This window comes from Emys orbicularis, chromosome 5, assembly GCF_028017835.1.
Source record: "Emys orbicularis isolate rEmyOrb1 chromosome 5, rEmyOrb1.hap1, whole genome shotgun sequence".
In the NCBI taxonomy this organism is placed as follows: domain Eukaryota; kingdom Metazoa; phylum Chordata; order Testudines; family Emydidae; genus Emys; species Emys orbicularis.
The window spans coordinates 113,083,415-113,110,082 of record NC_088687.1 but is presented as its reverse complement, the minus strand read 5'-3'; the positions used below and the strand labels follow the sequence as shown (position 1 = coordinate 113,110,082).

The following is a 26,668-nucleotide window of genomic DNA, read 5'->3' as shown; positions in this document are numbered from 1 at the left end:
GTAGGGGAATATCAAGCAGGATCAGAAATGGTATTACCCACGTAGAAAGTATGTTTATAAAATTTGTGGATGACACCAAGCAGGGAGGGGTTGCAAGCACTTTGTAAGATAGGATTAGAATTGAAAATGACCTTGACAAATTGGAGAATTGGTCTGAAAACAACATGAAATTAAGTAAAGACAAGTGCAAAGTACCACACTTAGGAAGGAAAAATCAAATGCACAGCTACAAAATGGGGGATACAAAAGGTGGTAGTACTGTTGAAAAGGACCTGTGGGTTATAGTGGATAACAAATAGAACATGAGTCAACAATGTGATGCAGTTGCAAAAGAGGCCAATATCATTCTGGGGTGTATTAACAGGAGTGTCATATGGAAGACATAGGAGGACTGTTGAGGCCTCAGCTGGAATACTGTGTCCAATTCTGGGCACCACACTTTAGGAAAGATATGGCAAATAGAGAATTCAGAGGAGAGCAACAAAAATGACAAAAGAACAGGAGTACTTGTGGCACCTTAGAGACTAACAAATTTATTTGAGCATAAGCTTTCGTGGGCTACAGCCCACTTCTTCGGATGCATAGAATGGAACACACAGAAAGAAGATATTTATACATACAGAGAACATGAAAAGGTGGAAGTAGCCATACCAACTGTAAGAGGCCAATCAATTGAGATGAGCTATCAGCAGCAGGAGAAAAAAAACCTTTGAAGTGATAATCGAGATGGCCCATAGAAGGTGTGAGGATACTTAACATGGGGAAATAGATTCAATTAGTGTAATGACCCAACCATTCCCAGTCTCTGTTTAGACCTAAGTTAATTGTATCTAATTTGCATATTAATTCAAGTTCTACACAATCCATTGTCTACAGCCAAGCTCTAAGATACAACCGCATTTGCTCCAATCCCTCAGACAGAGACAAACACCTACAAGATCTCTATCAAGCATTCTTAAAACTACAATACCCACCTGCTGAAGTGAAAAAAACAGATTGACAGAGCCAGAAGAGTACCCAGAAATCACCTACTACAGGACAGGCCCAACAAAGAAAATAACAGAACACCACTAGCCATCACCTTCAGCCCCCAACTAAAACCTCTCCAGCGCATCATCAAAGATCTACAACCTATCCTGAAAGATGATCCCTCACTCTCACAGATCTTGGGAGACAGACCAGTACTCTCTTACAGACAGCCCCCCAACCTGAAGCAAATACTCACCAGCAACCGCACACCATACAACATAAACACTAACCCAGGAACCTATCCTTGTAACAAAGCCCGATGCCAACTCTGTCAACATATCTATTCAAGTGACACCATCATAGGACCTAACCACATCAGCCACGCCATCAGGGGCTCGTTCACCTGCACATCTACCAACGTGATATATGCCATCAAGTGCCAGCAATGCCCCTCTGCCATATACATTGGCCAAACCGGACAGTCTCTAAGCAAAAGAATAAATGGACACAAATCTGACATCAGGAATCATAACATTCAAAAACCAGTGGGAGAACACTTCAACCTCTCTAACCACACAGTGACAGACTTGAAGGTGGCAATTTTGCAACAAAAAAACTTCAAAAACAGACTCCAAAGAGAGACTGCTGAACTTGAATTAATATGCAAATTAGATACAATTAACTTAGGTCTTATGCTCAAATAAATTTGTTAGTCTCTAAGGTGCCACAAGTACTCCTGTTCTTTTTGCGGATACAGACTAACACGGCTGCTACTCTGAAACCTGTCAAAAATGATAAAAGGTTTAGAAAGTCTGACCTTTTAGAAAAGGCCAAAAAACCTGGACATGTTTCATCTTGAGAAAAGAAGTCAAGGGGAAGGGATGGGGACACCCTGAATAACAGTCTTCATATATGTTAAGGGCTGTTATAAGGAGAACAATGATCAGTTGGTCTCCATGTCCACTGTAGGTTGTGTGACCCATGTGCCTAATAGGGAGATATCTCTTTAAGAGACCCATTGGGGGAGTAGGAGTGAGTTGTGTCTGGGTCATTGTTGCTAGGCAGATTAAGCACTCCATATCCAGAAGCTTTTGGAATTGGGTGTGGTAGTTTTGGGTCTGCTCCAATAGGTTCCCTGTTGCTGGGGTCAGACTCTATGAGGGCAAGCAGTCAGGGCAAATGCTTTGCAAAAGGCCATGTGTCCTGTGTGAGTTTGGAGAAGCTGAGTCCAGAAGCAGAAAGCAGGCTATTGTCCTAATTGTGAAGCATTTTGCAGCAGGGTTTTCTTTGAATCTATACGCTTAACTGAGTGGTTGGTTAATCAGTTAGCTGACTGGCTAGTAGTGATTTCAGCAGAGGAAGACTCTTCATGGATTCCAACTGAAGGTTCCTACAAGCAGGGGCGGCTGTATGTTTTTTGCCGCCCCAAGCACTGCAGTCAGGCGGCTTTCGGCAGTGCGCCTCCGGGCAGTCCGCTGGTCACGCGGATTCGGCAGCATGCCTGCGGGAGGTCCGCCAGTCCCGCGCCTTCGGCGCACCCGCCGCCGAATTGCCGCCAAATCCGCGGGACTGGCGAACCTCCCGCAGGCATGGCGCCGAAAGCCACCTGCCTGCCGCCCTCACGGCGACCAGCAGGCCGCCCCCCGCAGCTTGCCGCTCCAGGCACGCGCTTGCTGTGCTGGTGCCTGGAGCCGCCCCTGCCTACAAGCAAGTGGAGGGAAGATGCTGTTTTAGACTCAGTAGACTGTTTAGATTTGGCGATCAAAGACTTGAGACTGAGACTTAGGTGACCTAAACCTAAGCTTTTGGGAACTCTCAGTTTCTTCTCATTGTGTTTCTGTGGGGACTGAACTGTTCAGATTTTAATTTGTTTTCTTTATTTATGTTTATGAATAACTGTGAAGATAATGTCTGTGGGTTATAAAATTGCCATGTTATGCTGTAAAAATTAGATTATTTTTTCTTCATCATAAGATTTTATAAAGTTATTTAATTAAATTCATTTCTTTAGTTCCTTTTGGGACTTGAATGTGGGGAGGCTGATCCTGTGCAATCCTTGCTGAAAATCCTTAGAGACTGAACTCTGGGTCTCCAGCTACTTTTCTGGGGGGAGGGGGGGGTTATTAGGCACTGGAGAAGGGCAATGAAGTGAACTCTAGCCCACCCAAAGGTTACAAATTGGCGTACGAACAGACAGGGACTTGAGGATTGCGCAGAGCTCACCTCTGAATTCTTTTGAGGAATATTGCAGTTATAAAATAATTTGGTGATACTGAATATTATGGAATATGTGCACTGTATTAATATTACTAAGATAATGGAAACTTGCACACAATTAGGGTTAGATCCCTGTAGGGCCATTTTGGTCAGTGATGTGTCCCCTGTTGATAGTACAGCAGATATTAAGAGGGCTATGTGGAAGCTATTAGAATCTTTGGTCATGTGACTAATATGAGGAGGGTGAAGGGAGAACAAAAGAATGTGATTCTCTGTGAATTTGTTTCTGTTTCTGTGATACACATAGGAAGGAAATGTGTGTTGCAGAAGCTAGGGCAGAAATGGGATCTGATTCCTATTCATTTTGAGGTTTTGCCATTTATAACCACTTGTTCTGTGCCCAGAGTACCTCAGTGCAGGGATCAGGGATATTCTGTGTATTCTGACAGAGGGTTCAAGACTGAGACATGGGCTGTGATTACACCTGTGGGTGAAAGACAGACTAGGTGATTAACAGATGCTACACCAGTTATAGACCGAGGTCCAGTAGAAGCCTCTACTCCTGCTGTGAGTCTCCCTTCTGACATGCAACATCTTTTGTTAGAGAGGGTGCTGAAATCTGCCAGTGAAACTGTGACTGATGTGAAATTTAAACTGAAATGTTTTTCGGATAATTCACTCAGACCCAATGGAGAAGTAGATTATCCTATTTGGCAAGCACAAGCCAAAGAGATGATGGAAGACAGTGAGATTTCTGACAAAGTCAAAAGAAGAAAGGTTATTGAAAGTTTATTACCCCCAACATTGAAGGTGGTCTGAGGAGCTGGTAGCAAGGCATCCACTGTAGAATGCTTTGATATTTTAGAGAAGGCAAATAGAAGTGTCATAAATGCATCTGAGCTTAAGGCTCAATTTTCTGAGAAACACCACCACACTAGAGAACCATCTTCTACGTACTTGACTAGACTACACACATTAGCCAAAGAAATTTTGGAGGCTGGTGGGGTAAAAGATACTGAATTGGACTCTTATATACAAGATCAATTTTTCCGTGGTTGTTGGCATGAATCCTTATTAAATACACGCTTAATAAAAAGGATGAATTGTAGTGGTAGAAAAAAGAGTGTCTCTTACGCCAGACTACTTTTTGAGGTGAGATCCATTGGAAGGGAGCACTCTGATAAACAAAAGAGAAAACTTCAACAAGAACTAGAAGAAAAAGGAAGACCATTGAGTAGGAGTAGTTTGCAGTTGATAAAGGCATCTGAAAATACTTCCAGCTCCCCTGAAGAAGTTACTGCAATAGACTGGAAGGAGAAATATCTGCAGGCTGAGCAGCAGTTGGTAGGACTGCAGCGGACCCAGCCAAATTCTGAAATGCCCATTTCAGATACACAATTTACTCCTCAAAGACCCAACGAATTTAATAAACAAGCAATACCAAGATTAACAGAAGAAATGCTTAGTTTTAACTGTTGGATAATAGGATATTTTGAAAAATAAATGTCAGAATTCTCCTGACTCCAACTTAATACATCAGCAACTGACTGGTAGACATTCAAATCAGAGCAAGTTTGAGCCAGGAAGAAAAGAAACCTAACAACTCTCAGAGCAAGGCTGCTAGACAATGGGTTCAGGACACAGATGTTACCCAAATGGGTGTCAGTGAGGCCATCCGGAAGTTAGTGGGACCTGCTTGTCATGGCTATGTTTACTTAGATGGGGTAAAGAGTACCTGACTAATAGATACTGGTTCTCAAGTTACTTGCATATGTGAAACTTTCTATTATGAGCATGTATCTTATCAAAAGTTACAGTCAATTGGCAGTATACTTCAGATAGAAGGGGCAGGAGGGCAAATGGTTCCATACCTGGGATATATAACCTTGAAGATACGATCCCAAAGTTCATCTGTGGGACTAACAGACAACATGAGGTACTAGTCTTGGTTTGTCCAGACCAACGTATGAATCAACAAGTGTTGGCGGTCAGGCACCAATGTGCTGAAACATCTTGGAGAAGACTAAGAAGAAATGGGGTCCTGAATTCTTAAATAAATTTTCATTACCAAATGAGTGGGCTGAAACTTCTAATCAGTTTTTACTCAGTCAGAGGTTACAGCAAGAAGCTGATGAAGGGGCTAAAGTGGTCTTGACAGAAAGAAAATCAGTGACAATTCCACCTGGCACATCCAAAACAGTGCCAGGAATTCTGAAGTTTGCTGTGTATGAATTGAAGACTGCTGTAATGCTGGAAGATCCAGGTGTCGCAATTGGACCCAGTGGGCTAGCAGTTTTTCCTCAATTTGTTAAAGTCACTGGCGCCAGTATGAGAATAGGAGTACATGTCAAAAACTTAACAAGGAAGGATGTCATATTGAAATCTCACTCTGTCATTGCAAAGGGGCAAGAGTTGAGTGGATAAAACCAGTGCCAACCCAGGTTTCAGCAGCTGCAACTAAAGAGAGAGATGGTATCATACTGCCACTTGACTTTGAAGAATCCCCTCTCAGTGCTGCTGAGAGGAAAAGGATTGCTGAGACTGAGTAAGGAAGCTTATAAAGCTTTTGCTGTTCATGCAATTTGTAACCTTTGGATAGGCTAGAGTTCACTTCATTGCCCTTCTCCGGTGCCTAAAAAACCCCCCCAACTCCCATAGAAAAGTAGATGAAGACCCAGGGTTTAGTCTCTAAGGATTTTCAGCATGGATTGCACAGGGTCAACCTCCCATATTCAAGCTAAGTTCCAGCCCAGCCCAAGCAATGAAACAGCCCTGCAGCCCAAGCCCCGCGAACCTGAGTCAGCTGGCACGGGCCAGCTGTGGGTTTTTCTTTGCTGTATAGACATACCCTCAAGGCCCCTTCAAGCCCTACATTTCTATGGGTATGTTTACACTGCAATATAAACCCAGGTTTAGTAGAACTTGAGTTAGCAGACCCTGGGTTTGTTAACCTAGGGTTTGAGCGTCTACATTCAGTAACCCCAGGTTAGAAGTTGCTTAATGTGGGTCCTAACCTGGGGCTCCAGTGTCTGCACTGCATTATGCAGGCCCAAGTTCAACCACCCATATCCCAGACTTCCTATCACCATCTCAATATGTGGCCACACTATCCCTTTGTTCTTGGTGGTGTGTGGGAAAATTTGACTGTCTAGAGGACAAAGAAAGTTGGATTGTGGGATATTTTTGGCAGACTCCCAGAGCACACTTACAGTGGGGCTGTCTACAATGCAAAGCATTAGGGCTTGAACCCTGGGTCTCGGCTTGACTCAGGCTCAGACTCTTCACCCCATGGGGTACTGTGACCTTGGGTCTGAGTCTTTAAGTTACTATGTAAGAAGAAGATTATTTGCATAGTGGAGTCGTCCTTAATCTATCAGACAAAGGCATAACAAGATACAGTGCCTGGAAGCTAAAGCTAAACAAATTCAGACTAGAAGAAATAATGAGGATAATTAACCACTGGAACGACTTCTTTAGGTGTGGTGGGATACGTTACCACCCCAATCAGGAAGGGGTTAGAGTTCCTCTGGACACAATCAGCCCAAACCCTGTGTACCTGTGAGCAGGAATGGCTCTGTGATATCAGTGCCCTTCTCTTCCCGCCTTCTCCACCCTCTGAGCAGCTGAGAGGGATTGGGGTAAATGACCAGCCAGTCAGCAGAGCAAAAATACACAAAACCAAACACACCCACAGCCAGTCAATCAGTGCAGGAAAAAAGGGGGGGAAAGCAGAGAGGCACAGCAGTTTGGCATCCAGGGCAGCCTCCCTGTTCGTGCAACGTATGAGGCGTGTCAAGTCTGGAGAGGGACAGCTCCTTAAATGGGAGGATCCATGCCCACTGTAGGGTGGCACTCAGAGGGAAGTAGAGCTAGAGCACAGAGCTCCCTAGCCCCTGCTTAACAGGAAAGCTGCTGAAGAACATTTGCTGCCTGGACCCTCTGAAAAAAGAAGAGGGACCATCTTTACTATGTTTCCTTTTTAGAGCCCAGGTTGCTCAACCTGGGTCCCTTGGACAACATAGGGGCCAGAAGCCCAGAGCCCTTTTGAAGAGACTATTTACTTTTGTGCCTTATTTCTAGTCTGAATTTGTCTAACTTCATTTTCCAGACACTGGATCTTGTTACACTGTTGGTAGATCAAATAGCCGCCTTATTATATTTTTGTTCCTCATGTAGGTTGTTATAGTCTGCGATCAAGTTACCCCTTAACCTTCCCTTTAATAAGGTAAACAGATTGAGCTTCTTGAGTCTTTCACTATAAGGCATGTTTTCTAATCCTTTAATCATTCTCATGGCTCTTCTTTGAATCTTTTCCAATTTATCAACATCATTCTTGAACTGTGGACACCAGACTGGACACAGCATTCCAATAGCAGTATATTTACATATGTATGATGGGAAAGGAGATGATAAACTGCATAGCCATGTGACAAATTTCATTTCTCCTATCCCTTTGACCACCTTGCATGATCTCTGCCAGGATGTGGTCTAGCACTCCTTTACCAAGTTATGCATTTAAACCACAAACTGAATTCATAAAAAGCAGTGAACTGAAAGCATCTCAGCAATAATGCTGCAGTAAAGATCAGAATATGAGATGACCCTCCCCATAATGAAAAGACAGAACAAATTCAGGACTAGGGCTTGCTTTTGAGTAGAGAAAATTGTTTAGTAGCTTTATAAGGAGAGCTCATCACTTTCTGTGATACAAGTCTCTCTAGCTGCATTTTATCATTTATAATCAATCCCCTGAAGTATTTGATGGAACGAATAGAGTGGATGTTAACAGTTCGGCAAGCTGTAGGACCAAGTTAACAATCACTCCTTATATTCAAATATTTAGCAAGCTGTCAACCAGTTTTATTAAACACACAGAACTGGAATTGTCTGGAATTGTAAAGTGCAAGTAATACAGTACTTCTACCTTTTGTTGCGTTGGACATGGATGATATCACAGATTCCAGTGAGATTCTTTGCTGCTAAAGTTGAAACAAGCTGTAGACAGAAGCACTTTGGAGGTGCAGTTGTTGGGGGTGGGGGGGAAGTACTCTGAGCTTGAAGGCTCCCTAAAGCAAAGAGAGAATCATAGAATATTAAGGTTGGAAGAGACCTCCGGAGGTCATCTAGTTCAATCCCCTGCTCAAAGCAGGACCAACACCAACTAAATCATCCCAGCCAAGCCAATATTACTGCTTCCTCTTTCTCAAAAGACTGGCAGATGTTATGTATGATGAGAGATGTGTTGGCTATGTACAGCAATTCTTTAGATCCAGGAGCTGCAGTGAATCCCATCACTGAAATCTATTTTCTGTTCCCTGACAGCTGTTTTTGCCATTTATTTTAAAAGCAGATGGGGGGAAATGCAAAGAAGAGCTGTCAGTTTTATTACCATGTATAATCAGCATCTGTGCAATACATTAGACTCATCAAGCAACTTAGAAGAAATTGTGTGTTGTAAAAATTCTTCTGGGGTTTCTTCACTTGCTTCTTGCCACCTTCTTGTACATGAGGAAGTGCTGAAATTAAACAGTTTAGATCAATTAAATGCTGAAGCCACTAACCCTGACCAGATTTGCTCAATGAAAACGTGACTAGCTGAATTTTGAAAACAATTATGTGAATAATTTATTTCTGGATATGATATTTAAAGCTACAACTATTTGTTTTCTTAAGCACTGTAACATATTTTATCATTAGTAAATCAATTTTTAGATCTGTTGCTGGTTGCGTGATAGTGATCTCCTCTTAAGTATATAGGTATGGCATATGTCTGTACAGTATAAATTGTCTGCCCTTCCCCTGATTCTAGTGAACAGGCTTAGTGTATTGAAACAGTTTTATGTAACCCATCTGCACAACTTAGAACGAAAATGTTTATTCAGAAAAATGCCTTTTTTCTAGAGGAGCATCTAAATACATTCTGTATTTTAGATTTAAATGGAAACAAAGGTTAACCTGAAAATAAGCTTGAAAGAGTAGTTTTAATAAATGTACTTGTGGTCTGTCTCTTCAAGTTGGCAAGCACAAATGAGCATCTCTGGGTTATTCACTTATCCTGTGTGCTGTAAGTTTAGAGGACATAAGAACCTCCCATTGAAATGTGTTAAGTAATTTGCATATCACAATGGTACAGCTCTCTGGGGTGCAAGAGAGAAGGAGCCATCTCCTCATCTGGAGCATAATTTGATTTGATTAGGTTGGAAATTGCAGCTGCAGAGAGTACCTCCGTATTCTAGAATAAAAGTGGGTACTGAAGTTAGTTTGTATATGCAGTGGTGGGCAGAGGAAGGATTTGGAGGAGTGGGTAGAACTTTTCACAGTATATTTCCTGGATAGAAGTAAATAGGGAATAGTCTTTGAAAAGGTGTTTCAAGCAGATTAGCAACTTGATAATCAAAAGCAGGGTTTCATTGTAGAGAAACCCCAACCAAAAAAAAGAGAGATAATGCCATGAACATTAATTATTGTTTTTGTGGTGGTAAGGGCTTTATAAGGAGATCTTCTTATATGATAAGCAGTCTTTCTGAGAGAGTCCAATCATTGATGAAGCATTTACTTAACTGTAGTCCATTATCTTATCTTATTTAATATGCTGCTAGCATTGGCTGTGGCTTTTGAAGGAGAGACCATAGCCACTGTTTTGTGATACATATGTAATCACTTCTCATAAAATGAAAAAAAGTATTTTGAGGTTCAGGTAGGAGGAGATATTTTGAGAAAGACATTTGATATAACATCTATATAGAACATTACAGATTCTCGCAAGATTTTGCACTCCTTTAGGCTGAGCCATGTGGTTTATAAACATTATGTAGTTGTTTTTTCAGCCCTCGCTAACTAAGCATAGTTGTATTCAGGAATTCAAAATATTTCATTTAATATGAGGCAGAAATATAAAGAAGTGTTTTTAATTACTGTGGGTTTTATCAGAAGGATGCAAATTTCCTTGAGATATTACTCTATCTGTGCTTTGTGATCCTGGAATGTGTCTAATTAGATTTTTCACAGAACGATGGATGCAAATTTGCACTGTGTAAAATTCAGATGATTCTAGGCAGATAAAGGAGAGGATTAGAGGATAACAAAGCTTGAAAACATGAATTTGATTTGCTTTCTTTATGGACAACATGGGGGTATAAAAGATTTTTCTTCTGTGTTTATATAATCTGATTTAACATTTTTTCTCTCTTGTTCTAACCTTTTTTTCTGAAATGTGATGTGTTTTTAGAGTGTACACATTAGTTGAAGGTAATAAAAGGCATATTTAGATGATCCTACTATAACAAATCCTTTATCCTTGTAAGTTTATCCCAGCACTACATACTGAGTCTGTAAATCAGACCATACATCAGACTGTGCATCAGACTGTAAATTTTCTACTAAAAGGAAGCATTTGGTAAAACTGACATGGAGCTTATTTTATTACATACACTGGTAACTTGGTAGTTCATTAGTCAGCTGTAGAACTTTTTCTGTTTTTAGAGCAGTATATTTTGTGGACAAAATTGTATAGTGGTAAATTTAATATGTCATTCTTACTTGCCATAACAAACTACAAAAACATTAAACTACACAATGTTAAATTAATAAGCAAGGCAGAAATCAAATAGCAATGCAGAAAAATTCAGTTAGGCTAAGTATCTGATGCACACCTTATTGGGCCTAGATGTTTTATCAGATCTGCTTAAATAGGATAATTAATTTTTTGAAAATAGTTGTAATATATAACTTTCACCCAAATAAACGCTGAAAGGTCAGAATATCACAGTTAAGTGCCTGACTTACGATACGGTGTTTAATAATAATAATTAAGGATTACATATTGTCTATTAGTATCATATAGTCTTTCTCTACAAACTTATATGGAGCTTCTTCTAATGTTTTTCTTTTCTTGTATAATTACACTATTCTCATAAGTTACAATTTGTCACAAAACAATGTATTATCCAACTGTGGTGGGGGTGGAGGTTGTATGTTTGTTTGTAGGGAACAGATGGGTAGGTTTAAAGAGATTATTAATTCCCTATGAAAATATGTCAACATTTCATATATTCTCAAATAGCATGAACAACCACATAAATAGCATAGCAACTTGGACCAGAATTATTATAACACATTGTAGCACTAATGTATTGTACTTTGAAATCAAGAGGTCTGAATATATTATATGCTGAGGCTGAAGGATTTTACTGTTACCTGAAAAGATTTATATATATATAATCCTCTGATTAGTAAGAAAAACTGTTTTACCTGCAATTTCCTGTTTCTGCTTTTTGATAAGCTGATTCATCTTTGTGGAATCTTAATTGATTTATAATGTATTATCCAAACATCTGACCACTCCTGGAAAATCAAGAGTGGTCAGAGGTAGTCTACAAAATACAGAGTGGTTCAGATGAAGATAAGCAGTTCATATGTGATGGTCATCATCTTGGCTGACACTGGGGACCATCAGACCTAACGGCATCAATCTCTATAGTTTGAGTTAATGAGCCATAATCCATAGCTGAGGCTGTTGGAGACTCACACTCAGGATGGATCAGCAGGATAGATGTGTAACACAGACTATTCACTGCCACACATGTGTAAGAAACTAAGTTTACTCAATATATTAAAACCTTTAGGCTAAACCCAAGAAGTTATTAAGAAAATTAAATAGTCCTGAACTTAATCAGAATACATGTCATAGATGTGAAAAGGCTTAACAGAGAGGTAAATAAAGAATAGGAATGAATAGTCAGTTTTCATCATGGCAAAAAGTTAAGTCTTATGCCACAGGTTTCTATACCAATGTTAAAAGTATTTATTAATAACCTAGAAAAGAGTTGAGTAGTGAGGTGACAAAATTTGCAGATAACACAAGATTGTTTAGATTAATTAAAACAGAAAATTTAGGAACTTCAGAGGGATCTTGAATTCATAATACAATGACTGATTAAGTACAATGTTGACACATGCAAGGTAATACATATTAGGATAAAATAATATAATTGTAACTCAGCATTCACACCTCTTTAAGAGCAGGTAAATCAGTGTGCCTTTTATTGGGGCTTGACTCTTTAAGGCAAGGGAATTTTGGACAGCATTGTTCCCCTGGACAGTCCAGAAATCAGGTGACCAAGAGGCAGCATGTGACTAGCTGGCTATATAAGAAATGTCTGTCATTCAGAAAGGAGGTACCAGAGTCAGGGCAAGATCAGGAGACTAGCTACAAAGTTTTCTGTAACTTTGTGTGACATTTAATGCAAATTATTTAATTAGCCAATTACATGTGTCAAGAACATCATTTTTTGAAATACTATGTGGATTTAGTGCTGATGAAAGGTGTTGGATTGAGACTAGATTTCTTTACACGGTTCCCCCATCTAGTGGGAGCAGGTATGAAGGACAGACTTCTAGACTTTAAGGTCAGAAGGGACCATCATGATCATCCAGTCTGACCTCCTGCACATTGCAGGTCACAGAACCTCACCCACCCACTCCTGTAATAGACCCATAACCTCTGGTTCAGTTACTGAAGCCCTCAGATCCTGGTTTAAAGGCTTCAATTTACAGAGAATCCACCATTTATACTAGTTTAAACCTGCAAATGACTTGTGCCCCATGCTGCAGAGATAGGCGAACTCCCCCCGGTTCTCTGCCAATCTGACTTTGGAGGAAATTCCTTCTCAACCCCAAATATGGCAATCGGTAAAACCCTAAGACATTTGCTGCTAGCAGTTGCAGATCAGCTACATGGCATTGTAGGTAGTCTCATACTATCCCCTCCATAAACTTATCAAGCTCAGTCTTGAAGCCAGTTAGGTTTTTTGCCCCCACTGCTCTTCTTGGAAGGCTGTTCCAGAACTTCACTCCTCTGATGGTTAGAAACCTTCGTCTAATTTTAAGCCTAAACTTGTAGATGGCCAGTTTATATGCATTTGTTCTTGTGTCCACAGTGGCGCTTAACTTAAATAACTCCTCTCCTTCCCTGGTATTTATTCCTCTAATGTATTTATAGAGAGTAATCGTATCTCCCCTCAGCCTTCTTTTGGTTAGGCTAAACAAGCCACGTTCTTTGAGTCTCCTTTCATAAGGTAGGTTTTCCGTTCCTCGGATCATCCTAGTTGCCCTACTTTGCACCTCTTCCAGTTTCAATTAACCTTTCTTAAACATGGGAGACCAGAATTGCACACAGTATTCCAGATGACAGGACCTTTATTCTTTGCACATCAAAAGAAGGTGGCAGAGGCTTGTGGGAAGCCACAGGCAGCTTGTCAGGGAGCTACAGGGTAACCAGGGTAGTCTGAAAGGGGGTATGGTTGCTGGGCAGAAGGGAACCTGGGAGTGCAAAGTGGAGACTGTCTTGGGATGGCATTGGTTCCATTAACTCATGTCCCCTGTGTTAGCCATTAGCTCCCATCACCCTCATTCTGTTCCCCCATTAGCCACTGCTCTCCATAACACCTGCTTCCTTTTAGCTTCCCCAGCAGCCCCTGTCCCCACCTTTCCTTCAGGTAGCCTCTCACCTCCCCTTCCCTGTCCCCCAATAGCTCTTGCCACTCCATCCTCCAACAGTTCCTCTGTTCTCCCCATTTCATACCACTAGTTCCTTGTTTCCCCTCCCACTTACCCACTGTAGCCCCTCACCTCTCCTGTCAGTGCAGTGACACTGTGCTGCCTCTTCTCTGCTGAGCTCCACGTGGCATTGGGGGAAAGAGTAGCCAGATGGGGAGGCAGAGAGGCTGCCTAGCTGTATGTTCAGCAGGTGCCACAGGAGCCTCTGGTGGGAGCCATGATAGACTACAGCCCAGAACCACATGATTGCCTGGGACCCACCAGAATGCATGACATCCAGGATGCTCTTTGGGAATATGTGAAGAGAGACTTATTGCATTTCCTGGGGCTCTCTATCTCCCTTTGGTCCATTCCTCAGTCTCTCTTCTCTCACCATTGGTTGTGACTAGGAGGATTAGGAAAGGCTCATCCTCCTGTCTTTACTTGCTCGCAAACTTCCCTGATAGAGAGGAGAAAGAAGTACTGCTGCTGGGGTTTGTACAGTGCCTTTTTATCTCTGTCAGTATACAGAGCTGCTGGGGATTAAAGGGAATGGGGCCTAGCTGGTAGGGTCTCTTGTGGGAACTAGGACTGTCCTTGGTGGCTGCATGGTAAGCATCTGGCCCCTGCATCTTTTTCTCCTCACTCATTCTTACAATTCAGATGATCAAACGGGCCCCATAAATGAGAGAATAAAGATGTGTGACAGGATCCCTGGGGTACAACCTGGAAGTATGGGACCGCTGTGCCCCCTTAATTCTCCAGCCTGGGCTGTCTCACCGTGCTTTGCCAGTGACAAGCAGCAAACCCCTTTAAGCCCTGTTATCGCTCAACCACCAGCATGCAGAGGCACACACAGCTATACACAGGGAAACACCAGCAAATCTCCCAAGCCCCTGTCTTGCACCCCAGAAGTATACCATCTTAGACTGCTCAAGTCCTTCTCTTGAACAATCCAAGCTCATTAATTAGTTCTCCACTTCATTAAACGAAAGTGGACATGCACTAGCCTATGTAATCTGAGCAAATTCCCCAAGCACTTTGGAGAAACTCTCTGGTAAGAATAAAATGTTAAAGTAAGTTTATTAACTACAGAAAGATTATACATAATTATAAGTGGCAGGTATAAAGGTCAGGGATAGTTACTTCAGAAAATGAAAATTAAACATGCATTCTTAATCCTAAACTTTTAGACTAAGCAAGTTTTGAATCAAACAACTTTTCTCACCCCACTGTTGCAAGTAGGTCACAGTTCTTCATACACAGGCTGAATTTCCTTCTCAGCCTGGGACCAATCTCCTCAGTTCAAAGTCTTTATCTTCCCAGCATTTTTGTTGCCTTCTTCATAGGTGTGGGAGGAGAGAGGTGGTCTCATGATGCCACTGCCCTTTATTTTATACTCTCAATCAAGTCCCTGGTGGGCCTTGCTGAGTCACAGAGCTGAGCAATCCCCATTGTATAGTGCTTACACAACTGTCTCTTACAGAATTGTAAATCTCTTGTTTACAATTCCCCTGCTGATCAATGGTCGTTTAAAGCCCGCCTGGGTGTGGGTCACCATCCTTTTATTCACTGGAGAGCTAGCAGTGGGCGTCTCCCAAACTCACAACATATTTCAATAACAATCATATAGCAAAATCTCATAACATAATACCCTAAATTATATACATATTTTGACAGAACAATGAGTTTCACCAGATCATGACCTTTCATATGATACCTTGCAAGGCATGCCTTGGATGAAATATTACAACCATGTACCAATGATGAATATGGGAGTTACTGGGTGCTACTTTGAGGTACAGCATGTCACAGTGGGTCTAGCCCACATGATACAGATGAGTGGACAGTGCTGCATCATGGTTTCAGAAGCCTTTTTGACCAACAATCCCTGCGTGAATTTTACAACAAGTGATTCCAAATACCCAGTGCAGTAAATTCACAAAACCTAGATTCCTTAGGTTAAATGGATTTTTAATTTTCTATTTTATATTGCTCTGAGGTACACATGTCCAACTCCCATGGATTACAGTAGGACTTGCATGCTTATATGTGAAAAGAGAGTATGACCCTTATTTCATAGGCACATTAGGTAGGTTTTGAACTGCAATGTCTATGCTGTTTATATTTTTGTGGTTGGGCTAGGAAACAACAAAATAGACTGTATAGTTTCATTTTGAAAAGCAAAGCTTCCTATAGTTCTGAGAGTTGCAGAGAATATAAAAAAATCACCATAGTTTACAATCTTATTACTTTTAAATGGATCGTTCTATTTAAACCCATTGCTAAGACTGTATGTTCCATGGTACAGATATCCAAACATTTCCTTTTTATAGTTAACTCTCAGTACATAGTTTTGAATAATTATGTAAAACAATTATTTATCGGTTATTTTGGACTTAGTGGGCCAAATCATCCCTGTCATAACTCCTTTGAAAGCTAAATAGTATTAGCTGAGAGAAATTTGGCATATTATATCTAAATTGACAGTAAACAACTGACAATTCATATGTATTCGCCTGGATCCTCCCTTTATATTTTTATATGGTGCCTTGCCTTTCTGGATGCTATAACTCTCTGGGAACCTACAGATGCAAGTGCATGATGGGCATTTTCAAATAAAAATGTACTAGCTTTTTTATGATTACAAATAGAACTATACCTAGAATTCTAACCCTAAAACACACAGTGTCCTCCAAAGAAGTCGCTTCCACTCTAGGAAGGTTTTGGTAGTGCTTGCGAATTGCTTGACTTCATAGTAAATGGACAGTAGGACTTCCTCAGCGTAATCTTTCCACATGTATACTCCTGATGCTACTATTAATGATCCTAAATAAATCTGCTTACAGTGTGTCCTACTGAGATGGGAAACAAGTTCACATTCTGCATTGTATCTACAGCAAATCGTCATCCACATCATTATGCATATATGGGAAAGTGGCAGTTAACGTAGAGTAAAAAGTTAGGCACAATATTGGTTAAAACAATAGTGGGAAGTGAACACATGCAATCTTGATACTTAAGATAAAAATAACCTTGTTACCTAGTAAGCTTAAAGAAATTGTTTGGCAGTTCACATGCAAAACCATGACACTAGCAATGTTGCATGTGCCAGCATATCTCAGTTATTCAGTGCTAGTATTCTTGCTCAGATTTTCCTATAACTTAGATACTTAAGTGTCTAGCTTGTTTACATAAATCTCTTAATCTGTCTAATGTGTAAATATGAATCCCTGGCAAGTATTTGGCGTTTCATAAAAGTGTAAGACTACTAAACATACATAAGTTAGATCTGAAGAAAGAGTTTAATTATTTGTACTTCTTGACTGAATTACGCAAAAATCCCAGATAAGTGGTATATGTCAGATGAGATCAACCTGTAATTTATAGTGTTGCAACTCTGTATGTGAAGAAGAGAACATGTTTATACAGCCAAAAAATGATTTTTTGAAATTAAAACAATTACTGACCCTGATTCTCATGGCATAAACCTGTACTCCAGTAGAAGGGAAAAGTAACTATGATTAAATACATCTCTGCTAATTTATTCTGACATGAATTATACACATTTTAGATTGTTCTTCAGCATTACATTTTTGTATTTTTATGGTATTGTTTTTCTTTGCAGACGGTTGGAGCAAAATTCAATCAAGGTCATCCCTCCTGGAGCTTTCTCACCATATAAAAAGCTTCGAAGAATGTGAGTGAGAAATATTTTAGAATTATATAAAAACATTTTTATAAAACAGGTCATGGTCATACAAAGAAATTCCCATCAAAGTATGAGTATTTAAGAGTGTTTGACAGCCAGAGGATTAACTAATATGGCTGTCTGATTGCTTAGATCGTATAGTGTCTTTGTCATGTTAATAACAATCGCTGGTAACTCAATGTAATGATACTAACTAATATGAATGTATACAGAGAGAAATAGTGTGTCACTATAATGAAAATAATCGCTTAACGGATTTTTTGGAACATATTTTGAAATGACATACCATTGTCATTTCATAATTCCATTGATGCTGTAAGGTCCTGTTGCCATATCAACCTAACTCAAACAATACTTCATAAAATGTATTTGACCCTTTTATTATTACTAAAAATAAATCTAATAATCATTTTGTATGACTATTTATTTTACATAACCATGTGGTATTTCAGTGTAATGTGGTGATTTTAGTGCTTTGATGTTTTAATTTTTCAATTTTGTCTCACAAGGCCAAGCTAAATATTTAGGTTTAGCCTTTTCTCCAATGACCGAAGCTAATTACATAATATTTTAATAGTTATTTTCTGTGGAATGGGCTAGAATTCATTTAATATACCCTCATTTCTTATTTTAGTGACCTGAGCAATAACCAGATCTCTGAGACAGCTCCAGATGCTTTCCAAGGCCTGCGTTCACTCAATTCACTGTAAGTATCAATGTGATTTTCTCAAAAGAAAGGCAAAATTTCTAACATTTGTGGTATTCAATTTTTTAAAATGTTTGGCTTCATGCAAAATTCTCATTTAATCTTCATTTTCTTGCCCTTGAAAGCTGTAAGATAATGTCAGAGATGTCAGAACTATAACCTGACATCATATTGTGGCTGAACGCTAAAATTTCTTAGATTCAGGTCTTGAGAAGGATCCATGTGCTACTAATGTAAAAAGGTCCCAGCTGGATCCTTTGATAACTTGGAGCAGTAAGCCAGTCAGGGAATGGAAAACACACCTCTTCTCATGCCATATTCACTCATGTTAAATTGAAAAATATTGTCTGGAGTAAACTCATGATGATTTAAAATTTGTTCCACTTTGAAAATTGCAGGTTTGTCCCCTTTTTATCATGATCATTAGCAGAAATTATGACAATTCATGCTGATCAGTTTTGTGAATAAACTTAGTTTTCACATGCAAAGCTTACAAAGTGAATACTGATAGCCTCATGCTACTTTACTCTCCATCCGTTAGAGAATAGGACCTTTTGTTTTTTTCAACTTCTGTCATTTGATCCTTAATTATAATTAAGTACTGTTTTACTGCTCCTACTTGACTTTGTTTTCACAGAATTGGTTACTTCAGAAATACTTTGAAGTGAAATGGAAGTTTATACAGTTTATTTAAAATTACTTCCTTTATTGCAGACAAGGCTTCCACTACTTTGGCAGTCCTAAAGGATTCTAAATATAATAATTTTTTTGTTTGTTCCCCTGAGGAGCATCCATTTTATTTTCACACATCCCATTCTATCTGCTTTTTCACATTAAAATATTGGCTCCTATTAAAGCTGTATAGGAAGATGCTATGCAAGCTGCTTCTCAAATTATTTCATCAGAAATTGTCTAAGTACATGGAACCAGCTGTTCTACTGTTATAAGAAAAAAATCATAATTGTAATTAATTTTTCTAACTAAAACCAAAAATTAGGAAGTTATGGATTTTAGAGAATAGATCTTTCCAGATAAGCATTTACCTAATGAAGACAGATTGCCCTCTGTGAAATAATCTCTCCTCAAATAATACTTTTGAAGATCTGAAAGGGTAAATGATTATAGCATTATGTGATTTAGTTAAGAAAAATATTGCATAAGTGCTACCTACAGGAAATCTTGACTTAAGGGGCTAAATGTAACTTGTTCTGGTTTTCTATGTATGGGATGGTCTCTTTGTAAAAGGCACTGGTCTGGGAGTTGAAGACTCGGGTTCTACTCCCTGCTCTGCCATCGACGTGGTGTGTGTGAACTTCAGCTAATCATTTTGTTTTTCTGTGCTTTACTTTCCCCATCTATAAAATGGAATGTCATATGTACCCTCTTAGTAAAATGCAATGAGATCTTTGGATTAAAAAGTGCTAGAAAAAGAGCTAAGTATTCTTATTGTACTGTGTGCATATACCATAATGCATATTTTATCAGTCTGTGTTGTTTTCTTAAGGTTGCAAAGCCAAGAACTCAAAAGCTAGGAAGTATTATTGCTGCATGATTTTTTTTATTTTACAAACCTACTTTAACATGCACATCAGTTGTTGCCTCCAGGGTCTTCACAAGGTGCCATTGTGGGTCTCAGAGTTGCAGTTTGGAAACCTTTAGTACAATATATAATTTTTTACTGGCCTTTTAACTAATTTTCTTAGTCAAATGAACATTTTGACTTATATCATGTGTCAGTAAAGAAGGTGATATATTTCATTAGGAGATTTGGCAGATCAGTGTGTTAGGGATTAGCAGGTAAACTCTTTCACTTCTGAAAGAGTATGATGGGGTTTTATTTTAGTGTCTGCTGTAGAATCAACAATGAGAAACAAATTCAGACACAAATCTTTAGTATCAGGGTGTCTCTGTCAGTGATACTGGCTGCTATCTGGAGCCATGTGGTACATAAAAAAAAACCTGCTTAGAAGAAAGTCGTCTTGTCAGTACTTATACTTTATTACCCACTGACCAGTTCATCTGTAGACTAAGTTTCCTATCACCTTGTTAAAGTAGATACTTGGGCCCTGATCCTGCAATGGTCTTTGTAGGGTCAGATTTCTGCACCCATACAGGGGAGCTTGCCGGGGTCTTAGTTTTAAGTCCCAAATGTCTTGGTTATTTCTATTTAGAATCATTTCAGGGAAGACGGAAGAAGTTTCTTTCTGTCTTCCAAGTCAGATCCAGCAAACTTGTACCTTAATAGTAGCCACCTTGATTGATTCTTTTCTGTTACAGTGTCCTCTATGGAAATAAAATTACAGAACTTCCAAAAGGCCTGTTTGAAGGACTCTTCTCTTTACAATTGCTGTGAGTATTTGTTTAATGCTTATCTCATTTTGAATTAACTGGTGGGAGTGGGGATTGGACTTGAAACTTTGATTTATACCCAGAAAAGAAGGGATAGGAAATTATTCCTATATGCAATATCAGATGTGCGGTGAAATCATTAATTTTAGTTTTAGTAGACGAAACTAGAGGAGTCAAGACTTCTAGATTCTATCCCTGGCTCTGACTTTTGTTTGTAAGGTGTTCCTTTGATCAAGTCATATACACTCTGTGTCCCAGTTTACCCACCATTAAAATGGATATAACGTTAACCTGTCTTGTGAAAATTAGATAACTATGCAAAGTGCTTTCAGATCCTTGAGCTGAAGGTGTTGTATACGCTGAGTACCAGTAGAGAGTCTACATTTATCACAGTAGAAATATTTGATTTAACAGTGAGTATCAAGGGGAGCATCATGGTGATATGTTTATCAAACTTTCTCAAAAGATTCAGCAGGATTGACAGTGCAGTTGTAGTACTGTCTAAAAATAGATTGTGTGCACTAAGCCATAAATCAGCAGTGATGTTCTGCAGTGGAGAATCTGGGAATTGCTGGCTTGTAGCTGTAAAGTCTGATGATCTTAGAAAATAACATCTACCCATTTGATTAGAAGCTTTTCTTGCCCAGACTTTATAGAGATGTGATAGGCAAAATTTCTCCTATAAATACTTCTGGAAGAAAGTGGCAAACTAGGAAGTCAGTGATGTGAAAATATAAATCATAGCACCATCTGGGGTTGATGTTTCATCTTTAGATCCTGATACAGTACTCAAGAAAGCATTTGCCTTTGTTTCCTTCTGAGAGGAGTTTGTTACCGAGAATTATATTCACTGAAAGATCAAAGATAAATCTTTGTTTCTATTCACGCTATATTGAAAGCTCCACTATACTCTGATAAATTTTGCAGCGCCTTTCCTTATTTTATTTGAAGTGCATGTCCTCCCTTGACCACACTTCTATTCAAATACAAATCCACCTTTATATTGCAGTAAAACCCAGTTTTTCAAAGCATAGAACACACTAACTTCACTATTCACCCTGCTAAATGAAAAAAAGGGAAGAATCAAAAGGGATATGATTTGAAAAAATCCAACAAGTTTCATGGTAAACTTAATTTTTTTGTTGTTTAAAAAAGGTAATAGACTTCTGTAAAAACACTCTTCCTTTTTATCTTTTTATATTTGTAATATGGGAGGGATGGGGAAAAGTGTTTGTCTTTGGAGATGGAGAAGAAAATCAGATCCAGGAGATATCTGGACTATATCTTATTCTGTGCCACCAGTTTTTTACTATAACTTCTGGAAATGTGGCCGTATGCTGATTAGTAACATGTAATTAAGCATGCCATTGTACATCTCTCCCAGCTAATGCACACTATGTTCAGTTCTTCTTTTGGGAAAAAGGCAAAGTTTTCCTTGCCCATACTTGATTTCTCAAGCTCATTTCCTTGCTCAGATAAACACCACCCACATACATTCCATGAACATACACAACACTGCGATTTTACTAAAGAAGTCAGTGCATTTCAACTCCTTTGTGTAAATGGTACAGAATAATTACAGAACACCTAAATAAGTTATTTTAATTCAATAAAAAAAATGTGCGCTTGTTAATTAAGGTTTGTATAATATTAAACAAAATAACCTTCTTGTTCTGGTTGCAAATGGGTACAAAGAATTATTGGTGATACCACAGTGAAGCTTGAGTGACAGTAAACTAATTCTTTCTATTTTATAATTGTCTTTCATATAACAGATTATTAAATGCCAACAAGATAAATTGCCTACGAGTAGATGCTTTCCAAGATCTACACAACCTGAACCTTCTCTCTTTGTATGATAACAAGCTTCAAACCATTGCTAAAGGCACCTTTTCACCCCTACGTGCAATTCAGACTTTGTATGTATACTTTTATTTGTGTTGTATGTAATGCAACTTTCTATTTATGTTTGTTTTCTATAACATAAGAGCATTTCAAGAATAGTTGAGACCAATTGCAAATAATGTGTAAAAAAAATTTTTTTTTCCTTCATGAAAGGCATTTGGCTCAGAACCCATTTATTTGTGACTGCCATCTGAAGTGGCTGGCGGATTATCTTCATACAAACCCTATTGAGACCAGTGGTGCCCGTTGCACCAGCCCCCGCCGTCTGGCAAACAAAAGGATTGGCCAGATCAAAAGCAAGAAATTCCGCTGCTCAGGTAATTTGCTTAGTTCAGCTGCTATTTCTCTTTTATTGCCAAAAACAGTGGTTACAGAAGTTTTAATAAAAGCAGCTGGTTCTCTACTGAATTATTAAACATTGCAGAACCTTTTTTGTTCTTCTACTGAACAAAGAGGAAAATAATGGGCGGCTCACATTATTTGATCATGGAATATAGTGTAGTTAACACATTTGGCACTAAATCTAACTAGCACTAAATCTAACCGAAGAAATGTAATATACAGCACTTCAGAATGAAATGATAGAGTTATTCTCTACAAGGATCACCAGCATAAATCATTTAAACAAAGTTTCACAAGGCTTTGGAATACGTGAAAGATCTAAATATTTCCAGCTAAATATGGAAACATGACCTATTCATGTTACACAGGGAGCTTACCTCATACTGAAATTTACTGTTTGCTTTTTCTAATCTTATTCCATTTCCTACTTACATTTTTCTAAGCCCTAACCTCTGTCATATGGTATCCAGCTGTTCCAGGTGCATTTCACATTCTACAGTTTATTCAGCCTTGAGTGCAAGTACCGAAAGAAAACTGTTTATTATCCATGTTCCGGATATAGTTATAACTATTCACATGTCGTTTATCAGCTTTTGTTGTGAAAACACTTTTTTTCACATAATTATCTGCAGTTAACTGTAGTCCATACTTAATCTAATAGAACACATTCTCTGCTTGCTGACATTCAGGTGCATCTTCTATTTTTTCTCTTTGTTTTTATTTAGCTAAAGAACAGTATTTCATTCCAGGTAGGTTTGGCTCTGCAGTAAGACTGACTAACTGCAGACACCCTCTCCTCTCCCCACCCAAAAGCAAAATTTGTCATAGCTTTAGGAAACTGATGCATGTGTTTTAAATATAGTCAATACTCTGTAGATAAATATATTTTCTTGTGTAGATTACTAGTAGTTCTGTTTTCTGAATACGGGGGCTTTGCATGCAGCTCCTGATATATTTTTTTTTGTCTCACAAATCTGCACATAGCCTATGAAAATGGTACTTTTATTTACATTAGTTAGAAGGTTGCACCTGTTACTATATATTCCAACTGACATCTTTACCTACCTTGTATATCTCACCTACTGTAACACTACTGTTTTTAAAATGTAGCTGTTGAGCTGCTTTTAAATACAGAAAAGCTTCCTACTGTCAAAGAGCTAGTACAACTTAAAGCCACTTTAAAAAATGAACCCTTTCTTGCTTTGCTTTTATGCTCTAAACCAGCAGTTCCCTGCTGTCTATCTGCAACTATTGCTTGCTCACCTGTGACCCTATGATTCCTGTGTTTTATGAAATCACAACAGAATGCCAGGAAAAGAATGGTGATGTTCTTCATTAAAAGGCATTTTAAAATCTCTCACACACATTGTGCGTTAGAAATACTTTTTGTTAAAGAGGAAACAAAATTTAAGAGTTGGGGTGAAACAGAAATGTAAACATCACTTTCAAGTACTGTAATACTGTGACATTTTCCAAAGGAAAAATGATATTGCCCTAGCTCTTTGAAATTTGTTTCTTTTCCCTTTGCTGTCAAGCGTGTGCACTGCTTTCTTTATAGAAAAATACTTACGTTATGTTCCTAACAGGTGATAAATAATTGATTGGCCAAGTACACAAGGGTATAACTACAAAAAGTTTCTCTCATAGTTTAATATCTAGAAAAATATTTACAGTAGCTTATTGAATGCACTTGTTCTTTCAAACACTACATGTATATTGTCTTTCTGCAGTGTTTTAAATACTGATTTATTGATTGATCTTACCTATTACCTTTTAAACTGGAATCTTCAACCGCTTTGCTTTTATTGCCATGCAATTTTCTTTTTAAACTGGAATGATCGTGTGAGATTTTTTCATGTCCTTCTACTAATACGTTGGCTTGAGTTTTACAGGGGAAAAAGAAAATTGGACAAGGATGGTAGTTTGCCATCACTGGCAGCAGTAGCAACTTCTTATTTTAAAATAGCTTACAGTGGGGGAGGGAGATCTGATTTCCCCAATCTATCTGGCCACCTGAATTCCATAATGAGTAGAACAGCTGTATTCCTCACACAGAGAGACTTCTACTCAATATTGCCAAAATGACTTTTGTCTCTAAATTAGAAGCATTTTACTAGCAAGTATCTTTAACAGGCAATTTATAACATGGCCACACACAGCTCTGATTTATTTACCTTCAAGAAATAATATCCTACTTAAAATTGTAATTGCTAAAACGTGAAACATATCAGGAAGTTCTGAGAATATTACTTCTACTGAAGTGTGGCTTCAGTGTATCCTCTTCCTATTAAGTAACTAATGGACATAGTGTACAATGTGCAACATTTCTTCAAACTTTGGAGATCTTGACCTAAATATTTTATGTGATTTAGTTTGAACTACTATGCATATACAAGTTAGAATTTTTCTTGTTCATAAGTAATTCTCAAAGCCCATTTAAAAAAAAAAAAGTTGGATACACTTCATCCTTAGATAAACATCATTTAAAAAAGTCAGCATTTTCTATAGCAGGTTAAATGTAGACTTTTTATAGCTGAGAGATCTGGGTCCACAGACACTTAAACTATTTTAACAGTATTCCCACATAGTCATGTTTGAAGACTAAAGGTAATAACAGTAATAAAGCAGGAACTTGAACAAATCCTGCTTTTGTATTAGTTCATAAAAATATTTCAAGTAGTTATGTCATATATATTACTTGAAGCTAAGTAGATGCTAAAATATTACAGTATGTGAGGCCTCTTTTGTTCTATGGTACTTGTGACTGTTTCCCCAAAGTTTCTTTGATTATTTTTTTATTTTAAGTGGCTTAGCATACATTTGTATAAAGCAGCATTACTCTATCTTATCGTAATAAAAGAATTTTTAAAAAGATAAATTATACCACATGAAAAGTATAATCATCCTATAAATAGTTCATAATTAATCTCTACCCTTTAGCTTAGTTGAAGTTTTGTATGCCACTTAAAATGAATTCTTCTCTGTCCTAAAGATGGTGCCTCATTGCAACATCCTGTAATCAAAGAAATAATATTGAGGCAAGAGAGTGAGAGTGCTTAGTTTCATGTTTTTATTTTAATTGGGATTACTCTGTCTTTCTTTCCTTCTTGGCTATCTTTACTTTTGCAGGAGTTCACCATTTTGGCTGTAAGTAAAGTTCAGTGTCTGAACTAAATCACAGTGTACTTCCCATCCCTGGTGCACCTTCTTCTACTAGTGTCTTTCCACCTTTGTCCAAGAAGAACCCACAGGTCCTTTGAGCTTCTATCTGTTTTCCCTGTCACCCACCCTCAGTTCCTTACTGGATGTTTTCTGCTGATATGTATAGGATGTTATTTTTGTTCTGTTGATTGTGGGAAATGGTGGAAGAAACTTGCAATGTGGTCTATTTCTTGTACTTTTTTGTTAAGCTGTGACAGTAATACTGTTACAGTGGCAGTGGACATTCTGTAATAGGAATGCCATGTCATGTAAGCAAGTATTAAACTTCAAGAGATTCTGTAGCTTTTCCCTACTCCTTCCTCTTTTTCCCTTGCTCTTGTCCTTGGCCTAGTGGATGCAGTTATGATAATTTAGCGAGATTTTCTGTTGTGCTTGATCTAACCATGTGGTTGCAAGGTATGAGTAAAACATGGTTCTGTCAAGCACCATGGAACGTCACGCAGCTTTCTACAGCATGGCAAGCTGCTGAGGCTTAAGTCAGGATTATACATTTTTAAAATTAAAGGAGAAAATAGGGCTTTGAATCTTATGTATTTGAGATTATGTGGAGGATTGGGGACTGTAAAAGAAATGACTATAGAAGGTTAATGAAGTCCAGTCAACAACAAAAAGAGTAACAAGAGAAAAAAGAAATGGCATACAAGAATCTATTAAATCTTGACACACAGAGAGAAAAATAAATTCTGTAATAATCAGTGGCATTTGTGTAA

General features: G+C 38.5%; 1 protein-coding gene across 1 annotated transcript in view; it reads left to right on the top strand.

Annotated features, from left to right (window-relative positions):
• SLIT2 (slit guidance ligand 2) overlaps positions 1-26,668 on the top strand; it is a 419,446-nt gene that overhangs the window by 293,495 nt on the left and 99,283 nt on the right. Inside the window, exons 10-14 of the mRNA XM_065405536.1 lie at positions 17,351-17,422; positions 18,069-18,140; positions 20,418-20,489; positions 22,265-22,408; positions 22,548-22,711. Of these exons, the coding sequence (XP_065261608.1) occupies positions 17,351-17,422; positions 18,069-18,140; positions 20,418-20,489; positions 22,265-22,408; positions 22,548-22,711 (524 nt within the window). The remainder of the gene's footprint in view (positions 1-17,350; positions 17,423-18,068; positions 18,141-20,417; positions 20,490-22,264; positions 22,409-22,547; positions 22,712-26,668) is intronic.